At 39.3% G+C, this 22,239-nt stretch overlaps 1 protein-coding gene across 5 annotated transcripts; it reads right to left on the bottom strand.

Moving 5' to 3' along the window:
• Positions 1-712: 712 nt before the first annotated feature.
• Positions 713-22,221, bottom strand: LOC106870271 (ATP-dependent DNA/RNA helicase DHX36). 5 transcript variants are annotated; one of them, XM_089340753.1, is made up of 29 exons: positions 21,966-22,221; positions 20,733-20,861; positions 19,578-19,667; positions 18,328-18,434; positions 17,681-18,152; positions 17,101-17,237; positions 16,551-16,625; positions 16,133-16,228; positions 15,748-15,827; positions 15,194-15,268; positions 14,550-14,716; positions 13,684-13,765; positions 12,932-13,051; positions 12,141-12,243; positions 11,132-11,219; positions 9,747-9,867; positions 8,794-8,937; positions 7,775-7,892; positions 7,072-7,170; positions 6,380-6,553; positions 5,936-6,022; positions 5,029-5,106; positions 4,816-4,915; positions 4,272-4,356; positions 3,480-3,603; positions 2,676-2,750; positions 2,307-2,384; positions 1,396-1,543; positions 713-841 (listed from the first exon to the last, which is right to left on the bottom strand). In XM_089340753.1, the coding sequence occupies exons 2-28, from the start codon at positions 20,851-20,853 to the stop codon at positions 1,397-1,399; spliced, it is 3,243 nt and encodes a 1,080-aa protein (XP_089196879.1). In that variant the 5' UTR covers positions 20,854-20,861; positions 21,966-22,221; the 3' UTR covers positions 713-841; position 1,396. The 5 variants fall into 5 exon arrangements, with proteins under 5 accessions (XP_089196879.1, XP_089196877.1, XP_089196878.1 ...); XM_089340751.1 differs by having other exon boundaries at positions 22,174-22,221; XM_089340752.1 differs by having other exon boundaries at positions 18,328-18,431; positions 22,174-22,221.
• Between the last annotated feature and the right edge of the window lie 18 nt (positions 22,222-22,239).

The following is a 22,239-nucleotide window of genomic DNA, read 5'->3' as shown; positions in this document are numbered from 1 at the left end:
AGGAATGGTGGTGGTATTAATTTGACCCTGTCACCACCAGCTTTGGGAAAAAAAAAGTCTATCTACATTACAACCCCCAGCGTGTATTTATTTGGTAAACAGATTTATGGCTGCTTGTCCTCATTTTTGGCTTGTCACTGTGAGAATTATGATTGGAAGGTCAAAGAGACAGGGAGAGAGAGAGAGATATGGGCATGTGGTGGGTGGGAGGTTGCTGTGACCTGACCTCCCCCCCCCAACACACACTGCCTCTTGTCTCCAACTGTCTGCCTGCATTCTACAGAATATGAATTTCAATTTGTGGGGAGGTGGGTGAGGAATCATAACTTCATTTTAATTCCCCTTGCTCCCCCCCCCCACAAGCACCATCACAATCTCTCCACTTGTTCTGTTTTCATGTGTCCTCTGGGGGATGTGGGTGGAGAGAGGGGAGAAGGGCGATGTTTATCAAATGTTATTTCATAACCCCCACCCACCCCACATCTCTCTTGCTACCTCACCCCCTTTCTAGCACCCACAAAAGAAGAATTTTGATGAGATCATCAAAACTACTAGAAATAGCAGCTAAATCTGTTTATGGTCCTTCCACTTTTCCACCTGCAGAGCAACATGAAATGACGTATTCTAAAATACAAATAAGATGATATTTTTTCAAACACAGAATTGCCCTTAAAACGGCAGAAATATTGGGTAAATGACCCTTACAAGGAAAGATGTGATAACATTAAAATTTATTATTATCAAGTTTACAAGAAAATGTACACAGTTTTAAGTTGAGTAGGCTTGTGTTGTTCACATGAGATCTGCAGATCCAAGGCCTTCATCTTCACAATGGAGACCCCTAAAATAAAATACAAAATATTGAAATATTACTAATAATAATAATAATAATAATAATAATGGTTTTAAATTTTGGCACAAGGCCAGCAAGATTACGGACAGAGGATCAGTGCTTAACCGGTCCCTCATTTTATTGGCCCTGAAAGGACGAAAGGCAAAGTTGACCTGGGTGGAATTTGAACTCAGAATGTAAAGACAGACAAAATGCCCAATAAGTATTTTGCGTCCAGCATGCTAATGAGTCTGCCAGCTAATGAGTCTGCCAGCTAATGAGTCTGCCAGCTTGGTGCCTTGTTGTTTTCAAATTTTGGTACAGGCCCTGAAAGTTCGAGGGAGGGATTCAGCTGATTACATTTACCCCAGGGCTCAAATGGTACTTATTTTATTGACCCCCGAAAGGATGAAAGACAAAAGGCTTACAAAGAATAAGTCCTGGTGGTCGATTTGTTCGACTAAAAGGCGGTGCTCCAGCATGGCCGCAGTCAAAATGACCGAAACACATAAAAGAGAGCAAAATAGAAATAAATCAAAGTGGATACAAAAGTGTTGACTGACCTTAAAATTGTGGTGATGGGCATGGCTGGATGACAAGATCAATAATGGCCTTCATTAAGGCCCCTTCCTTCTTATTCACACCCCAATCGGTGGGGCCCGGGGTGCATATTTTCTCCTCGAGCAATTGATCCAGTTCTCTGCGTAAATCCTGATCGAAAAGGGAGATAATCAGTTATGCAATATCAAAAGAAAATCACACACACACACACACACACACACACGGTGGGCTTTTTACAGTTCTGTCTACCAAGGCTTTGGAGCTATAGTAGAAGACACTTGCCCAAGTTGCCATGTAGTGGGACTGAACCCAGAACCATGTGGTCGGGAAGCAAACTTCTTACCACACAGCCATACCAGTGCCTCTTACAGTATTCATAATATAATGTTTATATATATATTTGATAAATATATTACATTTTGCTGTGCTAAGTGACTTGCAAAGATAAACAGATAAATTAGATTTAAAATATCTAATTTGAGACAGAGTGAGTGTCAGGTGCTCTATGATGTAATTAATTATGCCTACCTAGCAATGATTAATTTTTGTTGTCTCTTGCAATCTTTTCAATGGCCGTTGACTCTGTCCGTTCGAAAATTTTTAGGAAAAATAAATAAGTAAATGAGTGGAAACTTTACTGGTGGGTGTGTTAAATAATAAGGCACTAAAAGAGAATGACTCTCTCCAGACACAACGAAATATGCTTCAATACACAAACTCACATAAAGAATCTTGCAAACCAAATCCAACAACGAAATATTGAGGATATATTTTCTTGGTAAACTTTCCTCATGGTAAATTGATGGCGGTGATCTTACCTGTAATCCTCCCTGCTCCTCATTCAACCACATGATTATGCTTAGCAATCTTGCGTATACGTGATGGTGATGATGATGATGATAGAAATACTTGCCTTCACAAGAGCTGCTGTCTTTGGAGAGGCCTGGAAAACAATCCATTCATCCACTGTAATGCAGTCTTGGTCACCATCCTGCAAGGAAACGGCGGAAAGAATGAGGAATCGACTCAAAGAACAGAATTCAAATGCTTGGATGGCAGTAGTGGTGTATGTGTTCATGAAATTACAAGGATTATAAGAAATGAGTGGGGGGGGGGGGGGTTATGCTTATTAGGGACAAATATGAGGAGTCTTTTTACATCATTGTGGCTCTCCGATTCTCAACAGTCACGACAACAAAACCATTCGCATCAAGAAAATCACCATAGCAACAATAAGCACGACGACTACCACAATCGCCATGACAACAGTAGAGAGACTTACCCTTTTGATGCCTATTGGTCCACCAAAGAATAGAAGTGGGTAGGGTGAGATAATGGTACAATCATGGAGGTAGATCTGCAAAAAAGAGAATTAACACCAACAGTTCCATAATTAACAAAACTAATTAACAAAGAAATAAAAAAAAAAACCAAAAACAAAGCTAGATAACAACAAACAAAAAAGAAAAAAAAACAAAAGAAGTAATACCATCATTCTACCACTCCAACCACCACCACCACCACCACTATTAGTACTACTACTACTACTACTACTGCTGCTGCTGCTACAGCCTTTTTACATTATGTGTTGAAATCTAGCCAGGGTCAACTTTATGTTTCATCCTTTTGGGTTCAATAAAATAAAGTATCAGATACTGGTGGTAATGCCTTGTTTTCCTGCAGTTTGAGGCCTTTCTGTAGGAACATGTCTGGCTGTAGGGAAATACTTGCTTGGAAACAGGTGAGGTTTGGCTACAGTAAAAGCATCCAGCTGTAGAAAATATACCCCACTAAACTCTGTCCGACCCAATGACAACAATGATGTTGATGATGTGGTGGTGGATTGGCAGAATCGACAGATCAGGCAAAATGCCTTGTGATGTTTAGCTAAGGCCCTTTGCGCTCTGTCGAGGCCCATTTGACTCCTTTCACCCTTCTGCACAGACATGCTGTCACCATCACCATCTTTCATCCTTAACACCCCCACCACTGTCCCACTTCAATAATGTTATCTCAACAACCATAGCCTAATAACCCCAACCTCACAACACAAATACAACAACAACAACAACAAGGCATTACTCACCCCCGACGTCTTCAACATTTGGTGGTAAATCAACCATTTTGATTCAAACACTGATTCCGTGGAATTGACAGATTTCGGGTGGAGAGAGACCCTCTTCTCTATCTTGGTCTGTAGTAAGGTGGGTCTGTAAAACATAACATAGGATGACACACACAGTGTACAGTGGTTATACAAGGGTGTGTGTGTGTGCATGCGTGTGATATATATGTGTGAGAGGGCACATGGCCTAGTGGTTAGGGTGTTGCACTCATGATTGCAAGATCGTGGTTTCAATTCCTAGAATGGGTGGTGTGTGGTGTTCTTGAGCAAAACACTTCATTTCACGTTGCTCCGAGATCACTTTCACACCCGATGCATGGTACATGGTACACCATGCAGCTGTTCAGGCAACGTCGATGTGATGGAGGGAGAGACTGAGCTAATGTACAGCCCATAACATTCGATCCCTGTAAACAAATCTTTTGTGCAGGGCGTTCGGCAAAAGCTGAAAGGCTCGTATGTCATCTTTGACGGGAGAGTCCGTCATATAGATACATACATATATATATAGGTAAATATATACAACAAGAAATAATATTTGTCTCCTTTTACAGAAAGAAAAGGGTTTATAGGACTGCAAAATAAGGGCTCAAATATAAAAGAGACAAAGATAAAGAAGCATTGGTTATAGAACAAACATTAAATTTGGGGCAACGACTTTACATACAACCCCACTCTCGGAGTGGTTGGCGTTATGAAGGGCATCCAGCTGTAGAAACTCTGCCAGATCAGATGGTGGTGGAACTGACTTACCTTTTCCCCATTGAAGGTTTCTGTACTTTGGCAACGTTTGGGTAAAGACCGGCACAAATAATGGCTTTGATCAACTCCAGGTTATCTGAAACAAAATACAAAACACACACAGATATAAACACACACACACATATTTTTATATCGATGCAGAGAGAATTCATGTATTAAAAACTAAATCGACAGTAATTAAAAGCTCAATAAACGATAAGGTTGTTAAAATCCAACATTGCAGTAAATCCAGGTGGAAAAAAAATTGAATGCATATAATCGTTCAAAATTGTATAAAAATAATCAGAAGGCAGAAAAAGTTGAGGGGACAACAAACAAGGTGTATTTGTTTGATGCTCAGGAAAAGTGAGAGAGTCTTTGATGTTTCGAACCTATGCTCTTCTACAGAAAGGAATAAGGAAAGAAAACAGATGGAGAGAGAGATAAAACATGCCTGGATTAACGTCTGCAAATGTTGAATAAATGAATGAATGAACGAACGAACGAATGAATACATATATACATATATACAAAGTTCTAATGGGGAAGGGCCTACCAGAATTTCTGTTAGCAGTTCTCTCTGATGGATTTGGTTGTGATATGAAGCCAAGTTGATGGATCAAGGATGCAAACTGACCCTTCATCTCTTTCAGCAGCTAAAAATTAAAAAAAAAAACAAGGAAAATAAATAAAACACTACATCAAAATATATACATTGAGAGGAGGAATTAGTAAAAAAAAAACAAAAAAAAAAAACAAGAGTTCTTACCTTAAGTGTGTTGAAAGAGAGAAAGTTCTGGTGACAGTAGGAGTAATCATAACGTGCAGCTACAGACTTTCTCCAGCCCTGAGAGAGAGATGGAGAGAAAGATAGACAGACAGATACATACAAAAGAATGAGAGAGAAAAGGAAGAAAACAACCCCAGTATGGGCCTGGTATTTTATTTATTGACCCTGGAGGGGTGAAAGACAAAGCTGACTTCAGTAAGATTTGAACTTGGAGAGCATTAGCCGGAATGATTAGCATCAAGTAATCTATCAGACGTTCTCACATCTGCTAATTGGCCGCCTTCTTCAACCAGGGCCAACTGGAAGGGATAGGGTTAGGGTTAGGGTTAGGGTTAGGGTTACACACATTGACGACAACAACAACAACATCTGATTAAGATTACATTTGGTAATTTCCTGTTGATTCTTGATTGAAAAATCGGTCAGTCTTGGACATAAACAAAGTAAGTGGTCAGCAAGTAGGAAGAAGGGAGGGAGTTGTAAGGGGGTGGGATGAGGTTGAAGGGAAAAAACTTTTTTTTTTTGTTCTTTTGAAAAGTAAAAGAAATATTTTTCTTCTTTTTCTTTCATTTTGGCAAGAAATTCTTTATTCATATTTCCCAACTTCCTCTTACACACAGATCAACTGATTGGTGATTTCTTCCCACACACAAATCAATCAATTGATATCTTCTGATGCTTTGGAAGCAGAGAACAGGTGTTGTTGTTTAAACAAGTTTGATTTGCAACCTCATAGTGTCAGGTTCAAATGCCAGATATACCCTACAAAGACAAAGAACTCTAAAGTATGCAGCCCCATTTTTGTTATAGCCCCTAACATCTTCGCCACTCTACTATACCACACACACACACACACACACATACACACACACACACACAGCGTTACCTTGTATGCGTTAATTAACATAATGTGGTCGCTCTTGCTTCCTTCTGCCAACATCTTCCGCTGTTGATCCGCTGCTTTTTCCTTTCCCTAATAAAAAAAAAAAAACGTAAATAAATATAAATACACAAACATATAGAAAACAGATGTGGCTGTGTGGTAAGTAGCTTGCTTCCCAACCACATGGTCCTGGGTTCAGTCCCACTGCATGGAACTTTGGGTAAGTCTACTAAAAAAAAAAAATACCCTTTAAGGCAATGCTCCAGTATGGTCGCAGTCAAATGACTGAAATAAGTAAAAAAATATATCATAGCTATGTTCTCGTATACACTTGTTTATATATATGTACAGTGGAATTGAACCTGAAGCCACACTGACACAGGCCCACAAATTTTGATGGGTTTATCAGTGGGATAACAATGGCTGGGTCAACATAGATCAACTTACCAATGGGACAACAAAAGCGTCTTTAAAGCTTAAGCTGGCGGCAACCGTGAGGATGGGGTCGAGGCAACAAAACATGGCACCAAACAGGATCATCTTCCCGGAATGTGGGTCCACAGGCATGCGGGCCAAGTGTTTACCCAGAGGCAGGAGGTTTTCATCCTGGTCGAGAGCATTCTACAAAATAAAACAACATTATGTAATAAAACTTTTTTAAAAATGTATATCACCACCATCACCATCACCAGTCACTCATCATCATTTTACATGCCACCACCTGTGCTGGTGGCATGTAAAAATTACACACTTGGAGTGGATGGCGTTAGGAAGGGCAACCAGCTGTAGAAACTTGGCCAAATCAGACGGGAGTCTGGTGCAGCATTACAGCTGGCCAGCCCTGGTCAAACTGTCCAACCCATACCAGCATGGACAACAGACGTTAAATGTTGATGATGAGAAATATAAGCTTTTTATTGCACATAAATTCTAACAACAAAATCTTATGTGGACCCCCCCAAGGGCCACGTGGGCCCTGGGTTAAGGGAAGGGAGCAAACGGAAGGGAAAGAGAAAGAGTGGTGGTGCCAGATAGGAATGTGAACCAGACTGATTATATTGTTTCAAATAGAAAAGGAAGTAAAAGAGAGAATGATGATGATGATGTTAATGATAACGGTTGGAACTACAGCAACTTACCAGGTCTTGTAAGATTTTGATGGCTGAGTTTAATGCTTGTAATGATGGAGTCTGGATTGCTTTCTCCACAAATGGAATAATTTTTCCCAACTTCAATAACTGGCAAAAAGAATAATAAAAATAATTACAACAATGATAATAATAATAACAATAATGGTTTCAAATTTTGGCACAAGGCATATGCATAATTCTTCATCTGTTGTATTTATATAATGTCTTGTTTGTTTCTGTCTCACTATACATTCGCTAGCTTTTTCCCCAGTAGCTTAATAACAGCACTGGCACCTCCAAGATTGAGTGGTTTCAATGATAATGGTGCGAAACCACTATGATATTTTGTTGATGCGATTGTATATTCTATAATGACATTGAAGGACAGGTGTGATAGGCTGGATCTGGCTGGTTAGAACATAAAACAGGTAGCCTATTTGGGCCAGATACAACAGGTTTAAATGCTAAATGGTTGAACTGGTATTTGGAACATAAATTAATATTTTTTGATGGAAGGTTTTAATTAAGATCACTAACCAGGGATAGTCTCAAGTAGGTTGGTATCAAACGAGTTAATTTGTAAGCAGAGTTTCTTTACAGCCATAGAATCCATGCCAAAAGAGCAGAACTTAATTCCCCAACCTTATCTGCTCAACAGTTTTGCTTCGTTAATCTAAAATCCTAAGGTAGATTACACCTTTACATGTCTTACCTTAATTTGTAAGCAGAGTTCCTCTAGCCGTGTTCTCAACATTTCAGGTAGGAGATAGTCATCCAGTATTGACTCAGTAAATGTGGAATACAGGTGATAACACTCACCTGGCTGCACTCTTCCAGTGGAACCAAGAAAAACATAAAACAAGGGAAAATTCTGCAATCAATAATTGTTCAAAAGGACCAACATGTAGCATAAAAACACCACCCCTACCACAAAAAACATTTCTAAATTTCCTGTGATCGACACCTGATAAACAACTTTTAGATAGAATGCAGCTTCTTAAGGCCTAAGGGAATTTTAAGGGCTGGTGTGTATACATGGTATGAAAGACAAGCTTTCATTTAGAGTAGGAGACAATAAAAAAAAAACAAAATGAGTCCAACCTCGAGGGGATGGAATGTAAAGTTGACCTGAGAGGGATTTGAACGCATTACATATAGATCCGGAAGAAATACTGCTAAGCACTTTGGCCAACATGATAACAATTCTTCTGGTTTACCATTTTAATGATAATCCTTTCTGCTATAGGTACAAAGGACTGAGATTTTTGGGGGGTGGGGGTGCTAGTCATTCATATCAACTCCAGAACTTGACTGGTATTTATTTAATCAACCCTGAAAGGATGCAAGACAAAACAGCAGCAGCAGCACCATCAGCAGTGGCGATGGCGGCGGCAATGATGACGACAATGGCAGATTCTCCTGTTGATGACACATGAGCGTTCAGCTTTTACCGAACGACCAGCACAAAGGATTTGTTTGTAGCAATCAAGTGTTCGTGCGGCACATTACCTCGCTCTTTCCATCAAACCGATCTTGCCTGAACAGAGGCACGGTGTGCCACGCATCAGATGTCGATGTATCGCAGAGCAATGTGAAATGAAGGGTTTTGCTCAAGAACACAATGCTAAGAATTGAAATCACAATCGCTAGATCACGAGTGCAACACCCTAACCACTGAGCCATTTGCCCTCATTATCATTATTAATACTGATGCAAGAAACCTCTACTTACCTGCCTGCTCGTCCCCGGCGCTGTTTAGCATTTGCTTTGGACACCAGTTGGGGTTCAAGCGACGTTAGATTTTTCTCTGGTTCAAAATGTTTCACTTTGATTTTGCCGCAATCGATGACATAAACAACATCATCAATAGTAATACTGAGGAATAAAAAGAGAGGAAGAGAAGAGAAAATGGCTTGGTTTTATTTATTTTTATTTCTTATACACAGAAGAATACAAGAAAAAGATTTTGAGATGCAGGAGTGGCTGTGTGGTAAGTAGCTTGCTTACCAACCAACATGGTTCTGGGTTCAGTCCCACTGCGTGGCACCTTGGGCAAGTGTCTTCTACTATAGCCTTGGGCTGACCAAAGCCTTGTGAGTGGATTTGGTAGACAGAAACTGAAAGAAGCCAGTCATATATATGTGTATGTATATATATATGTGTGTGTGTGTGTGTCTGTGTTTGTCCCCCCAACATCGCTTGATAACCGATGCTGGTGTGTTTACATCCCCGTAACTTAGCGGTTCGGCAAAAAGAGACTGATAGAATAAGTACTAGGCTTCCAAAGAATAAGTCCTGGGGTCGATTTGCTCGACTAAAGGCGGTGCTCCAGCATGGCCACAGTCAAATGACTGAAACAAGTAAAAGAGTAATATCCTCACCATTTAACCCCCTTTTTTCCATGCTGGCATGGGTTGTATTATTTGAGATCATCATCACTAGGGCCAGATTAAGACCCGTTCAGGCCCTTAGCACTTAAAAGATCATCATCACCGGGGCCAAACTGTCAATTCTTCTCTGGGTACTTTTCATGTATCACCTGCACCGACAAGATCACCAACCTACCTTACAAGACAAAGTTGACTCCAAATATGGCCACGATTCCACTTCATTTGGTAGGCTTTAAAAAAAAATGAAGGCAAGTTACAAATAACACGAGACCACCGTCGCGATTGTTGCCCTACCTTGTCTCCGCAATGTTTGTAGCCAGTATAATCTTGCGAACCCCTACTGGAGGTCGGTTGAACACTTCTCTCTGGTTTACAGTTGGCATCAATGAATGCAATGGAATAATGCGGAAATTCCCTGGAAATAAAAATGAGACAAAATATATACAAAAAAAAAAAAAAAGGGAGAGATTTGGATTAAATACAAATAAATGTTGCTGTGAATCTCTTCGTTTCCCTCGCTCTACTGAAGGAAGTTCTAGTTGTTGCTGTTGCTGTTCTTGATGGTGTTGGTAGCAACTAAACACCAAACAATGGTTAGAATCCCATGGTAGAATCGCAAGGCGGCGAGCTGGCAGAAACGTTAGCACGCCGGGCGAAATACTTAGCGGTATTTCGTCTGCCGCTACGTTCTGAGTTCAAATTCTGCCGAGGTCAACTTTGCCTTTCATCCTTCGGGGTTGATAAATTAAGTACCAGTTGTGCACTGGGGTCGATGTAATCGATTTAATCCCTTTGTCTGTCCTTGTTTGTCTCCTCTATGTTTAGCCCCTTGTGGGCAATAAGGAAATAAGAATCCCAATGTGGTTGCCTCAGCTGATAGAAATAGCTGTCAAATCTCACATAAACTCCCACATGTCATGGTCAAATTAATCTCCATATGTCATCACCACATTAATCGCCACTGTTCCTCTCCACATGTCATTGCTACCACCCACCTCCACCATTCACCTCCATGTGTCACCAAAGTCATAAACATGACCACGTGGTTAAGAAGTTTGCCTTGTAACTATGTTGTTGCAGGTTCAATCCCACAGCACAGCAGCTTAGGCAGGTGTCTTCTATCTTGAGCCTTGAGTCATGAAATCTGGGGACAGAAACCATGTGGGAGTCAATGAGAGGGACTCCGTTCCTGTTTTGGAGCGGAAGACTTGGTATGACTCCTGGTCCTTGGGTACTTTTATTTTAGAGTCCATTGTGTTGCAAACATTCAAACAAGGGCTTCCATCTAAGGCTCACTCTTTCTCTCTCACCATTAAACCAGGGTTCTCATCTAATGGTCACTCTCTCTCTCCCCTACCAGAACATCAGGGCTCCCATTTAAAGGTCCCTCTATCTCCCACCAGTAAATCAGGGTTCTCATCTAAGGATCACTCTCTCTCTCTTGTACCCATAACCCAGGGCTTCCATCTGAGAGTCACTCTCTTTCCTACCACTCACGGAGGCCCTGGAAAAAAAAATGGGCTCATCAGTTCTGCCCTTGCTCCACTGGTCAAGCAATTTAAAAACTATTCCCCTACCTGCCAACCCCGGTTTTCTAACCTTCAGGCATCTCCACAAACACATAACAGCAACATTACAAGGACAGAACAAAACAGATTAAAATGGCCAACAAAACATACGGCTGTTGAATGTGGGATCTTTGTTGAGGAGGTCATTGGTTTTTCGGATTTCTTCCCAACCAGTAAGGAATACAAGAATGGCACCATCCTGGAAATCAAATAACATCTTCAAAGTATTAAACTGAAATACCCAATGTAAAGTGATTGTTTTTTTTTTTTTTAATGGTGGAACTTGAAGAAGATAAAGCTATAAGTAATACCAGGTAAATATTGGGTCCCATGTTTTAAACTGATCTAAATTAAAAACTTCCATGAAAATATCAAGCTGATTTATGTTCCAAATACCAGCTTAATAATGATAAAGTTATTTTATTAAATTCTTCGTTATTTTTTAAATTAATTGAAACAAAGTGTATTTCAACAGAAATATGGAGAAAAAAAAAAGGTTTAACGTCCAGGTTCCTTGCTGGAATGGGTTGGAGATTACATATTTGTCAGAAATACTTCAAGTGAGATGTATTTCATGATGTTGCTTAAGGGATCTGTCTTTCATTAGCTTTGACAGGTGCAATGAAGGACTAGCTTCTTAACCAGGAGGAGAATTATCTCTTATTTGTTTCATCCAGAGGTTCGTATCATCCCTTAAAAGTTCCTTTTAGAAGTGGGTGGGGTCAAATATACTCACATTCTGGGGTGACATTGCTAATTTATACACATCACTGTTACAAGTTCAAATGCTTGAGGTGGCTTTCTTATGGATTTGAAAATGCCTCAAGCATATTCAAACTGGTAACAAGTTTGTATTAATATTTACATAATGTTAAAGGCAGAGAACTTGCAGAATTGTCAGCATGCAGAACAAAATGCTTAGCAGCATTTCGTCTGTCTTTACATTCTGAGTTCAATTTCTGCTGTGGTCAACTTTGCCTTTCATCCTTTTGGGGTTGATAAAATAAGTACCAGTTGAACACTGGGGTTAGTGTAATCAACTTAACCCCAACCTCCCCTAAAATTGCTGGCTTTGTGCCAAAATTTGAAATCGATATTTCCATTATATTTACACACTCACCTCTTTCTTGTAGCAAATATGCTTGATAAGTTCAACAACGAGTTCGATATCAATGAATTTATGGTCCATAGAAGCAAGGGAGTGACAGGTGGCAGGGCTGTAGCTGGAATAGAAATGGTAGATGTAGGGGCCACAGTGGTGGTGAAGGGGCTGATGTGAAGAGCTGCAGTGAATGTTCTTGAAGTGACTGGAATGAAAAGTGTAGGGGGCACAGCAAATGTTCCTCAAAGATCTTTCATAACTGAGGAGACGAACACTAATAAAGCTTGTAATTTATGTAGACATCTGACTGATGATGATCAGAGTTGAAACCGATTGGTATGTAGTGTTGATATAAAATAATTAAAACAATGTTTTATTGCTAAAGAACAGGTTAATTAGTTTGTGGGAAAATATAATCTTGTAAATGACTCATCTCATATATCTAAAAATTTAATTAGATTTAAAATAATTAAAACAATGTTTTATTGCTAAAGAAGAGGTTAATTAATTAGTCTATGGAAAAATATATTCTTGTTAACTCGTCTCAGAGATTTAATTAAACCTTTAGCATTCAGATTCTAATCAAAAGTAATGCTCATTTACTTACATTGTCTTGAATTAATCCTGCATTATTTTATAGCTTTGAGATTTCAATGATGTGATTGTTTATTTGTACAATGACATTATAAGGGAGGTGTGAGAGGTCAGATCTGGTCAGTTTGAATATAAAATGGGTAGAATATTTGGGCCAGATGTGGCCGGGTTACATGCTAAAGGGTTAAACGAGATGTGGTGATGTGAATCCATACCTTCCTTGTAATGTCTCACGAATCCAATCCTTCATTTGCTGTCTTTCCATTTCTTCCTTCCTGGCATTAGCCATTCCTCTCATGCCCCATTTCGGACGCTTGGCTTCAGGTGGCTGATAACTATGGTAGGCAGAAGGAAAATTTCAGTTAGAACTATTCAGAAAAGCATCTGGTTACTTTACAGAGATCATGTATTGAAACTTAAAGTGATTGCAGTGCGGAAGACCAGAGGTAGCCCTTCAGAAAGACACAAAAATGTCAACTTCCCTTAAAACATTTTTCACTGACCCCACTTTTTGTCAGTGAACAGTTTCAAGCAATGAAAATTTGGGACACTCGTGTAGCCATGTGGTAACAAGCTTGCTTCCCAACCACACGGCTCCGAGTTTGGTCCCACTGTGTGGCACCTTGGGCAAGTGTCTTCTACTACAGCCTCAACCACTTGGAACTATGTGGTTAGCAAGTAGACGTTTTACCATAGCCATGTGTGTGTGTGTATTTATACATGTATGTATGCATGTATGCAAGAGTGTTTGCTGTCTGCACTTCACTGACAAATCAGAGAAGTTCAAATATGAATACACACACTCACAATGGGCTTCTTTCAGTTTCCATTTACCAAATCCACTCACAAGCCTTTGGCTGGTCTGGGGCTATAGTTATAAGACATTTGCCAAAAGTACCAAGCAGTGGGACTGAACTCAAACACACACACACACACACACAGAAATTGTCTAAGAACAGGATTTTACTTTGTTATTTCTAAGACGTCTTCCAAATAGTATTCTTTGACTGGGTAAGTAAATCCAGGAATGTTGATCATGGGGGCACCACCTGCAGAGAAATAATTAAAACAAAACATTTAGTGAAAATTAAAAAAAAATATTGGAATAACAAAAAAAGAAACAAAATAAAATTCAACAACAACGAAAAAACAAATAAAAGAAAATCCAAAGGAATTAATTTGGTCTTTAGAATTTCACAACCTCACAGACGACAATGACTTTCTAGAAAAAAACAGACCAAAGAAACAAAAAACCCTAACTCAGTCGTTTTCTGCATGGAAAAATACAAGGAACATTCTAGGTTTGATACATTTTTTTAGGAGAGGCAATAGTGGCTGTGTGGTAAGAAGCTTGCTTCCTAAATACGTGGTTCCATGTTCAGTCCCACTGTGTGACATCTTGGGGCAAGTGTCTTCCACTATAGCCTCAGGCCAACCAAAGCTTTGTGAGTGGATTTGGTAGACGGAAACTGAAAGAAGCCCATTGTATGTATATAGATATATATATGAATTCTCTTGTTGTGAACAACAAATGAGGGCTTAGTAAAATAAAGCATTAATCATGTTCTATAGACACAAATGTGTCTCTTGAGGCCTGCTGGTGCCTTGCAAACCTTTTTGGCAAAGGAACAAGTTGAGGGCTCAGTTTGCTTGAGTATCATTTAAGTACTCAAATGTTTTCTTGAGTGGACGGCAAGGCCTGCTTTGCTTTGTGCCACAAATTGAAACAAGACATATCTCAGGCAACATAGTTGTGGTCTGTACTAGGCCGTAACTACGTTGCCTGAGATACAACAACACAATATTAAGGTAGGTTTCTGTTGGGCAACTTACCAAAGTAGATGGAGAACATTTCAGCGTTGAGGGTTGCACTCATCAAAATCACTTTGATGTCCGGCCGAGTGACCAAGAGGTCTTTGATGATGACCATGAGGAAGTCAGACAGAAGGTCCCGCTCGTGGATCTCGTCGAGGATGATGTGTGAGGCACGGAGTAATGATCTGGAAACAGAGAAAAACACCAACACAAGGGTCAACGGAGAACTTCTGAAGTGGTTGTTGTTAATGTTGTGGTTGTTGTTTAACCCGAGGTCAGCCCTAAACGTTCCTGCTATGACCATCCCATTTGTTTTACTATAGTTGGTGTGTATGTAAATCTACATTATCCAATGTGTTCTCTCTTTCTTAACATAACACTTCTTTGATTTGAGGGAGATTTGGCAACTATTTCTAGCAGGTCGAGTGGACACACATAGATTTCTCATTAGCTTGAGTTGCAGTAGATTTTCTTTCTTTTTGTTATGAACTGAGGCATTCCAAGCACGACCATCTCATCTTACATTTTGGGGGTGGCGGCATTGTTAGTTAGTAATAGCAGTGGAGGTAGTCGTGGTGATAATGTAGCAGTGATAGTGGTGGTGGTTGTAGTGTTTGTGGTGGTGGTGGTGATGGTAGAATGCAAGTGTGTAGTCAACTTACGGATCAGATTCCAGCCATTTCAGAACAATACCAGTCGTACAGAACAGTATGGATCCTCTTTCTCGTGGAAGCTCCCTGTGAGGGGTGAGGGGAAGAGAAAAGAAAGGAATAAATATATCATCCTCATCATCTGTTTTCAGATGTCAACCAGAGAAAGAAAGAAACAGAGAGAAAGAAAGAAAGAAAGAGAGAGAGAGAGAGAGAGAGAGAGAGAGAGAAAGCTATCAAAAGAAAGGGAGAAGGAGGGAGAGATAAGCAGACTAAGAAAGATAGATAGAGAGATATACAGATATATATGTATATATTTTTGTGTCTGTGTTTGTCCCCCCCACCCACCCAACATCGCTTGACAACTGATGTTGGTGTGTTTACGTCCCCGTAACTTAGCGATTCGGCAAAAGGACCGATAGAATAAGTACTGGGCGTACAAAGTATAAAGTTCTGGGATCGATTCGTTTGACTGAAGGCGATGCTCCAGCATGGCCGCAGTCAAACGACTGAAACAAGTAAAAGAATAAAAGAACAAAGAGAGAAGCAAACGAGAAGAAGCGAACCTTTCCAAGCGAATCTGGAATCCCACTTCGCTGCCCTGTCCACATGCTACGTCACGTTCATCGGCAACTCTTTGAGCAACCTTCACAGAAAGAAAAAGGAGACAGAAGAAATACAATCAGAATGGTGATGATGGTGGTGGTGGTGGTGGTGTGTTTACGTCCCACAAGAATAAAATGTGATATGAGGGAGATTTAGCTTCTATTTCTAACAGAATGAGCAACTACATAACTGCTTCATTAGTGGTTTGTTATAAAGACTGTTTTAAGCAAAATATGTATTTGAAATGAGGCGATATTTGGAGGAAGAAGTGTTTTGGAGAAGGTCTCCATGACAAAAAAGAGAGAGGGGGAGAGAGAGAGAGAGAGAGAGGAATTATTTACTTACAGAAACGGCGCTGATTCGGCGAGGTTGTGTACAGATGATGCTACACTTTGAACCCATTCCGCGTTCTAAGTAGTCGTCCAAGATAAATTGAGGTACCTGCAATTGGCATACAGGTATGAATGAACAAATGTATCCTTGTGCCTTTAGTAGAAAGGATTATTATTATCATTATTAAGGTATCACTAAAATCCTTTCCGTGCTGTGTGTGTGTGAATTACAAGTGAATTTCAACAAGAATTAAGCAGCAGTGTAACAACATACACACACACACACACAGAAATACATAAATTCACAACTTACACACACACACACACACACACAGAAATTCACAACTTTCACACACACACACAAACCAATACACACACAGTTACAATAGTGACATTGCAAGAAATCAAACAAGACAGAAAGCATTGTTTACCTGAGTTGTTTTACCACAACCAGTCTCTCCACTAATGACCACCACTTGGTTGTTCTCAATCTTATCTACAAGTTCCTGTAAAAATACAATGTTTTTGGGGGGTTTTTTTTAAGTAAATATACAGGACTGGTCAAAAGTCACCTGACAGTAAATCAAAACCATTTAATTCCAAGATTTAATTATGTTTAACAACTGAACGAATTTAATAAAAGCATCTAAGTATGGAACACCATGAAAATTGTTCAAACTGAAGTCCTTCTTGAGTGACACCATTTTTGCATTTGAGTCAATACAGAATTACAGATAGTATTTTATGGAAAAATTCAAATTACGATAAACGTAAACAAACAAACAAAGTTTGCTTTTAGAAGCGTTGAGATGTCTTAGAAAGTTAAAGAAGTGATTTTTAAATTCTCAATCGCAGGATAATGCTAATAATATAACCTGAACAGGATAAACTACCCCTATTTTGCAGAAAAAAGTGTAAGTGGTTAGCCTACAAAAGGAGTTGGTGGTGGTGGTGGGTAAAATGTTCCAAAGTGTTGCTAACCTTTCTCATGTCGTACGATGGCAATTTCTTCCGAAATTGAAGCATTTTTTGGTAGCTGGCACTCTTTGACCGTTCTTGGATGTCCTTTTGGTATGCTGCATCCAGCAAGGGATTGTGTTTGATACTGGAACTTGGCACTGAAATAACCAAAGGAAAAATATTGAGAAAAGGTGGGGGGGGAGTGTAAGTATGGTGGGGAGGAATGAAGAAGAAAGGGGGAGGAAGAAGAGGAAGGATGAGGAAGTAAAATCATTGTCTTCTACTCATACAGGCCTATCCTTTCAGGTGTGGGTGCCACATAAAAAGCAACTGTGCTGGTGCTGCATAAACACACCTGTGATGGTGTTGCGTAAATGCACCTGTGTAGGTGCTGTGTAAATGCACCCAGCACACTGTTAAATGGTTGACCTTAGGAAGGGCATCCCATCATAGAAACCATGCCACAACAGACAACTGGAGATAGGTTGGTATCGCGAGAAAGATATGAAAAGACAGAAAAATGGGGGGAAGAGAAGGGGAAAAAAAAAGAAACATAAAAAAACACAACAAAAACCAAAAAAAATGGCAGTCTAACAATTACCAAAGTCATCTGATGTTGGATCAATTCCATAATCGGTTTCTTCTTTGTAAAACTTCATCACTTCTGTGACAGAAGCCAATATGTCACAGCTGTTGGTTCTCTCTGTCAACTGCGATGACATTTCAACATTATCATTGTCATCATGACCAATTTCATCCTCGTCGTTGTTGCTGTCCTTGTTATAAGCATTTTCCTTGATTCTTGAAGGCGAGGTGTGCCAAACAGGAGATTCCAATGACTTACTGCTGTTGGGTTTGGTCTCCTCCTCATGGGCTGAATCCATGTTGAACCAGTCGTCCGACGAGGTTTTCTGTGTTCTGTTGTTGTCACGGCAATCCCTGATGCTGGTGGTGTGGTGAGAACTGGGGTGGTACTGATGAGGGTGGGAGCTGCTGGATGGACCGGATCCAAACTGATCCAAGATGTCCCGGATGTTATTTTCCTGCCGACTGTCCATTTTTATCAATGGACGCTGTTAAGGAGAGAATGAAATTGGTTAAGGAGACACACAGACAGGGAGACATCAGTTATTAAGGAGAGAGAGAGAGAGAGAGAGAGAGAGACTGGTTTTAAAAAGCACACATATCACTTAAGGAGATAAGAATTTTAAACAGAAAAAAAGGAAAAATGTTGGGAGGAGGTCATACTTGCTGTTTGTCTTGCATTTCCTTTTTGGCCCGACTGCGTCGACTGTACCATAATCCAATCTCTTTCCCTTTCAAGCCAGGCGGATGTCTGTGAGGACCATTATCTGCTATCAAAGAAACGAATGAAATTAGGTGATTGTTTCTTCGTGTTTCCAGCTATTGTCTTTGATCAGGTTTTGTTTAACCCTCTAGCATTTAAACCAGCCAAAATATTCCACCAATTTTATGTTCAAACTGACCAGATCCAGCCTCTCACACCTACTCTACAACGTCATTCTAAAAGAAAACAATCGCATCAATGAAATATCAAAGGTACGAGATAATGCATGGTTAATTCAAAATAATGTGAGTAAAAATCATCAGCCCATTCTGGGTTCAAATCCTGCTAAGGTCAAGTTTGCCTTGACAAAGCTCTGCCCTGCATAATTATTATCCTTGTGCTGAACTTACGGTTATTAATACTAGTACATGGCCTGTTGTTTTATGCCTGGAATAAGTAATATTGTGTTTGAATATAGGTATATAAGCAGGAAAAAAATTAAGTAAAAGAAGATAAAACAATATTGAAATAAAAGAGACATTTAACCATTTTGCTACCATATTTCTGTTGAGATGCTCTGTGTTTCTTTCGATTTATTTTAAATATAACAAAGAATTTAATAAAATAACTTAGTTATCATTAAGCTAGTGTTAGGAACATAAATTGTGTCTGAGGTTTGGTGGAAGATTTTAATTCAGAAATTTTGAAAACAAGACATTTGTACTACAAAGCCAGAGGCAGTTTTAGCTGGTTTGGTATCGAAAGGGTTAATAGATCAAAATATTTATATTAGTTTTTTTACTGTTTTTATTTCTATAAACATTATATACAAAAAAACTACAAACGGGAGAAAAAACTGAATTTGCCCAGCAAAAATTTTTTTCACTTCCCGAGCATTATACTAATACATCTGTTTGTTGTCTACACCACCTGTCTTCGTCTTTTTTTTTTTTTTTTGTGAATTCTTCCCCTATATATAGACACACATACATACATTCTAGAAGGAAGGAAAAAGCGGTGAGTAGGTGCAAACCAAATCAAAAGTTATGTGACAGACAGACAGATTTGAGAAAAAGTTATTATAGGGATTATTATAAGAAGCAGAAAGACAAAGCAGGATATATGATGCTATTAAACATCTAGTGCAGTCTCTCTCATGCCCACACCACCATGCTGTGTGAAGTTCATAACAACAACAACAACAACATACCACTGTCATTATTGCCTTGGTCGTTATGTTTTCGATTGCCTCTCATGTGATTCCCACCAAAGCCTCGGTCGAAATTTTTACGACCTCTTCCTGAAATATATAAAGCGTAAATGTACAAGAAAGAGGGGGCACGTGTAGAAGGGGCAGAAAAGTGTGAAATGTTGCAAGGTAGAAGTAGGCTGTCAGAGCGAATGACGGAAGATGTGGGTAAAAGTGATGGCGGGGGGGGGGTAATCTCAGGATTATCCTCTTAAAGGAAACAATGATGAATGGAGAGATGTTGGGTTGTGATCAACTTGTTTCAGCCGTGACAGCAAGGAAAAGTAGAAAATCGAGTCTGTAGGTGGTGCCCCAGCATGGCCACAGCCTAACAACTGAAACAAGTAAAAGGTAAAAGATATATGTGTGTGTGTGTGATCTTCATCACCGTTTAACATCCATTTTCCATGCTGGCATGGGTTGGACGGTTCGACAGGAACTGGCATGTCAGCAAAAGAAACCAATAGAATAAGTACCAGGCTTACAAAGAATAAGTCCTGGGGTCGATTTGTTTGACTAAAGGCAGTGCTCCAGCATGGCTGCAGTCAAATGACTGAAACAAGCAAAAGAATAAAAGATAAGCAGTATTGTTTGTTTGTGTTTTTTTTTTTTTGCTTTCTTCTCCTCGGTGCTTATTTATTTCCAGATAAGTTTTCAACCCTTTAGCATTGATTACTCTGTCAGATATAATAATTATTTATTCACATTGTTTAGAATTAATCATGTATTATCTCACAGCTTTGAAATTTTAATGATGTAATAGGTTATTTCAGAATGACATTGTAGGATTGGTATGAGAGGCCAAATCTGGCCAGTTTGAACATAAAACAGATAAAATATTTGGACCAAATATGGTCAGTTTAAATGCTAAAGGGTTAATGTTTTCTGGATTCAGTTTCAAACCCAGAGAGCAAGGCCAGTGCCCAAATCCTTTCCCTTGGTCCTGGGAATATGATACAGTTGAAGTCTGACCACTAATAGCAATGATTTAGTTATTATTAATCCGATACGACTCCACTGGATATCTAAGATTTGGGAAAAGTTGTGGACACTGGCCTTGTTCAGTGGATTAAATCTTCAATAAAACATTTAAAAAATTTCTTCTCTCACACATACCATTGTCAGTGCTGTCATAGTCCTGGTACTTTCGACCCCCTCTTCCATGGCCACCTCCACCGTGTCTTCCTCCATCATATCCCTGATCAAAAGATCGGCGACCTCTTTCCCGATATGACATTCTCAATGCTGGAATAAACAACAGAAAATACAATATACACACGTGGTTCTCCAAATGACCACAGTCATTACAAAAGAGATATTCATTTCGTTATAATATATGCAGCAGGATTAGAAATTTGAAATTAAAATTAAGGAATTATATTATGATAATAACAATCCTTTCTACTAAAGGCACAAGGCCTGAAATTTTGGGGGAGGGGGGTAAGTTGATCACATCAACCCCGGTACCTGACTGGTACATATTTAATTGGAAGTGGAAGTGTGACACTGTTTTTTGTTGGCCTAATTGAATAAGAAGGCAACACTCATGACCATTATTGGTGCCTTTGAGACTGGTTGGAAGAAAGAATAAAAGTTATTCTCAGGCCAGAGACTTGGCATGAATTCTGGCAACAAAGTGGACTCTGTTACAGGTACCCAGGGTCCAGGTGTTAAACGGTGAGATTTATTCAGATGCCCACCTAAGAACAGTGCCACCGATTATATAAAATCCATCCACCAAAATTTCACTCTAAAAGCCTCCAAGTCGACACAAAACTGTGGTAGAAGACATTTAAACAAAGTACCAGACAGGGACGCAGTGGCGAAACCAATTTCTGGATCAGAAAGCCACATCTGCAAGAAGGAATACACGAAATAATGAAAAGCTAGATACACAAAAACCTGAATAAAAATAAAAGATAAGACGAGATGGACACGATTGGCATGCTTTTTTATACGGATGCCCAATCAGAGTCTGCGTGCACTTAAAACAACAACAGAAGAAGCACATAGCTACAGTTTGATCCCAAATTCAAGTCCTTTTACTTTCGGTTTTGTGTCTAATTCTGCTGATTGAATAAGATAGGAGGAAAATAAACAAAAACCCGGCATAAACATCACTCAATCTCTTTATAAATTTTTAGTCGTTGAAAAGACGAAAATAAAATTTCATGACAAAACCGGGCAGTTTATCGATTTCGCTTCTCAATTTTTAGTTAAAATTTATTATCATTATTTTTATTATTGTTTTGGTTTGGCAGAAGAGGAAAAAAAAAATATTTGATATAAATGTTTTGTTTTGTCCCGATGTATAATATATAACATTTGGAGGTGGATACGAAAACGAACCGTCATTTAAATGCCAAAATAATCGTTTCTTGTGGCAAGAAAATTTCTCTTTTCGGCGAAAAATAAAATTACTAAATATTAAAAAACAAATATTCGAGATAAAGATCGTAAAGTAAGTAACGAATTAAAATTGCCATCCACATAAAAAGAAATAATTTCAGATAATTCCAAGAAAGAATCCAAGAGAAACAGAAAAACCATTTCTTACCGAGAAAAGATAAACGCATTGAACGGAATATTGGTAAATTCATGGAACACCGGTTTACGGTGTTGG

Source organism: Octopus bimaculoides, chromosome 24 (genome assembly GCF_046866305.1).
Source record: "Octopus bimaculoides isolate indiv1 chromosome 24, ASM4686630v1, whole genome shotgun sequence".
NCBI lineage: Eukaryota > Metazoa > Mollusca > Cephalopoda > Octopoda > Octopodidae > Octopus > Octopus bimaculoides.
This window is presented reverse-complemented; position numbering and strand designations above follow the sequence as displayed.

Bases quoted from the DNA above. Each gene is read 5' to 3' on its own strand.
- LOC106870271 (XM_089340751.1), bottom strand. From the start codon at position 22,216: ATGAATTTACCAATATTCCGTTCAATGCGTTTATCTTTTCTCG. The intron at 18,435-19,577 runs GTATGTTGTTGT...TTTCTTTGATAG, and splicing joins CCAAGGCAATAATGACAGTG to CAGATAATGGTCCTCACAGA. The intron at 13,052-13,683 runs GTAAAATCCTGT...TGCCTACCATAG, and splicing joins GACGTCTTAGAAATAACAAA to TTATCAGCCACCTGAAGCCA.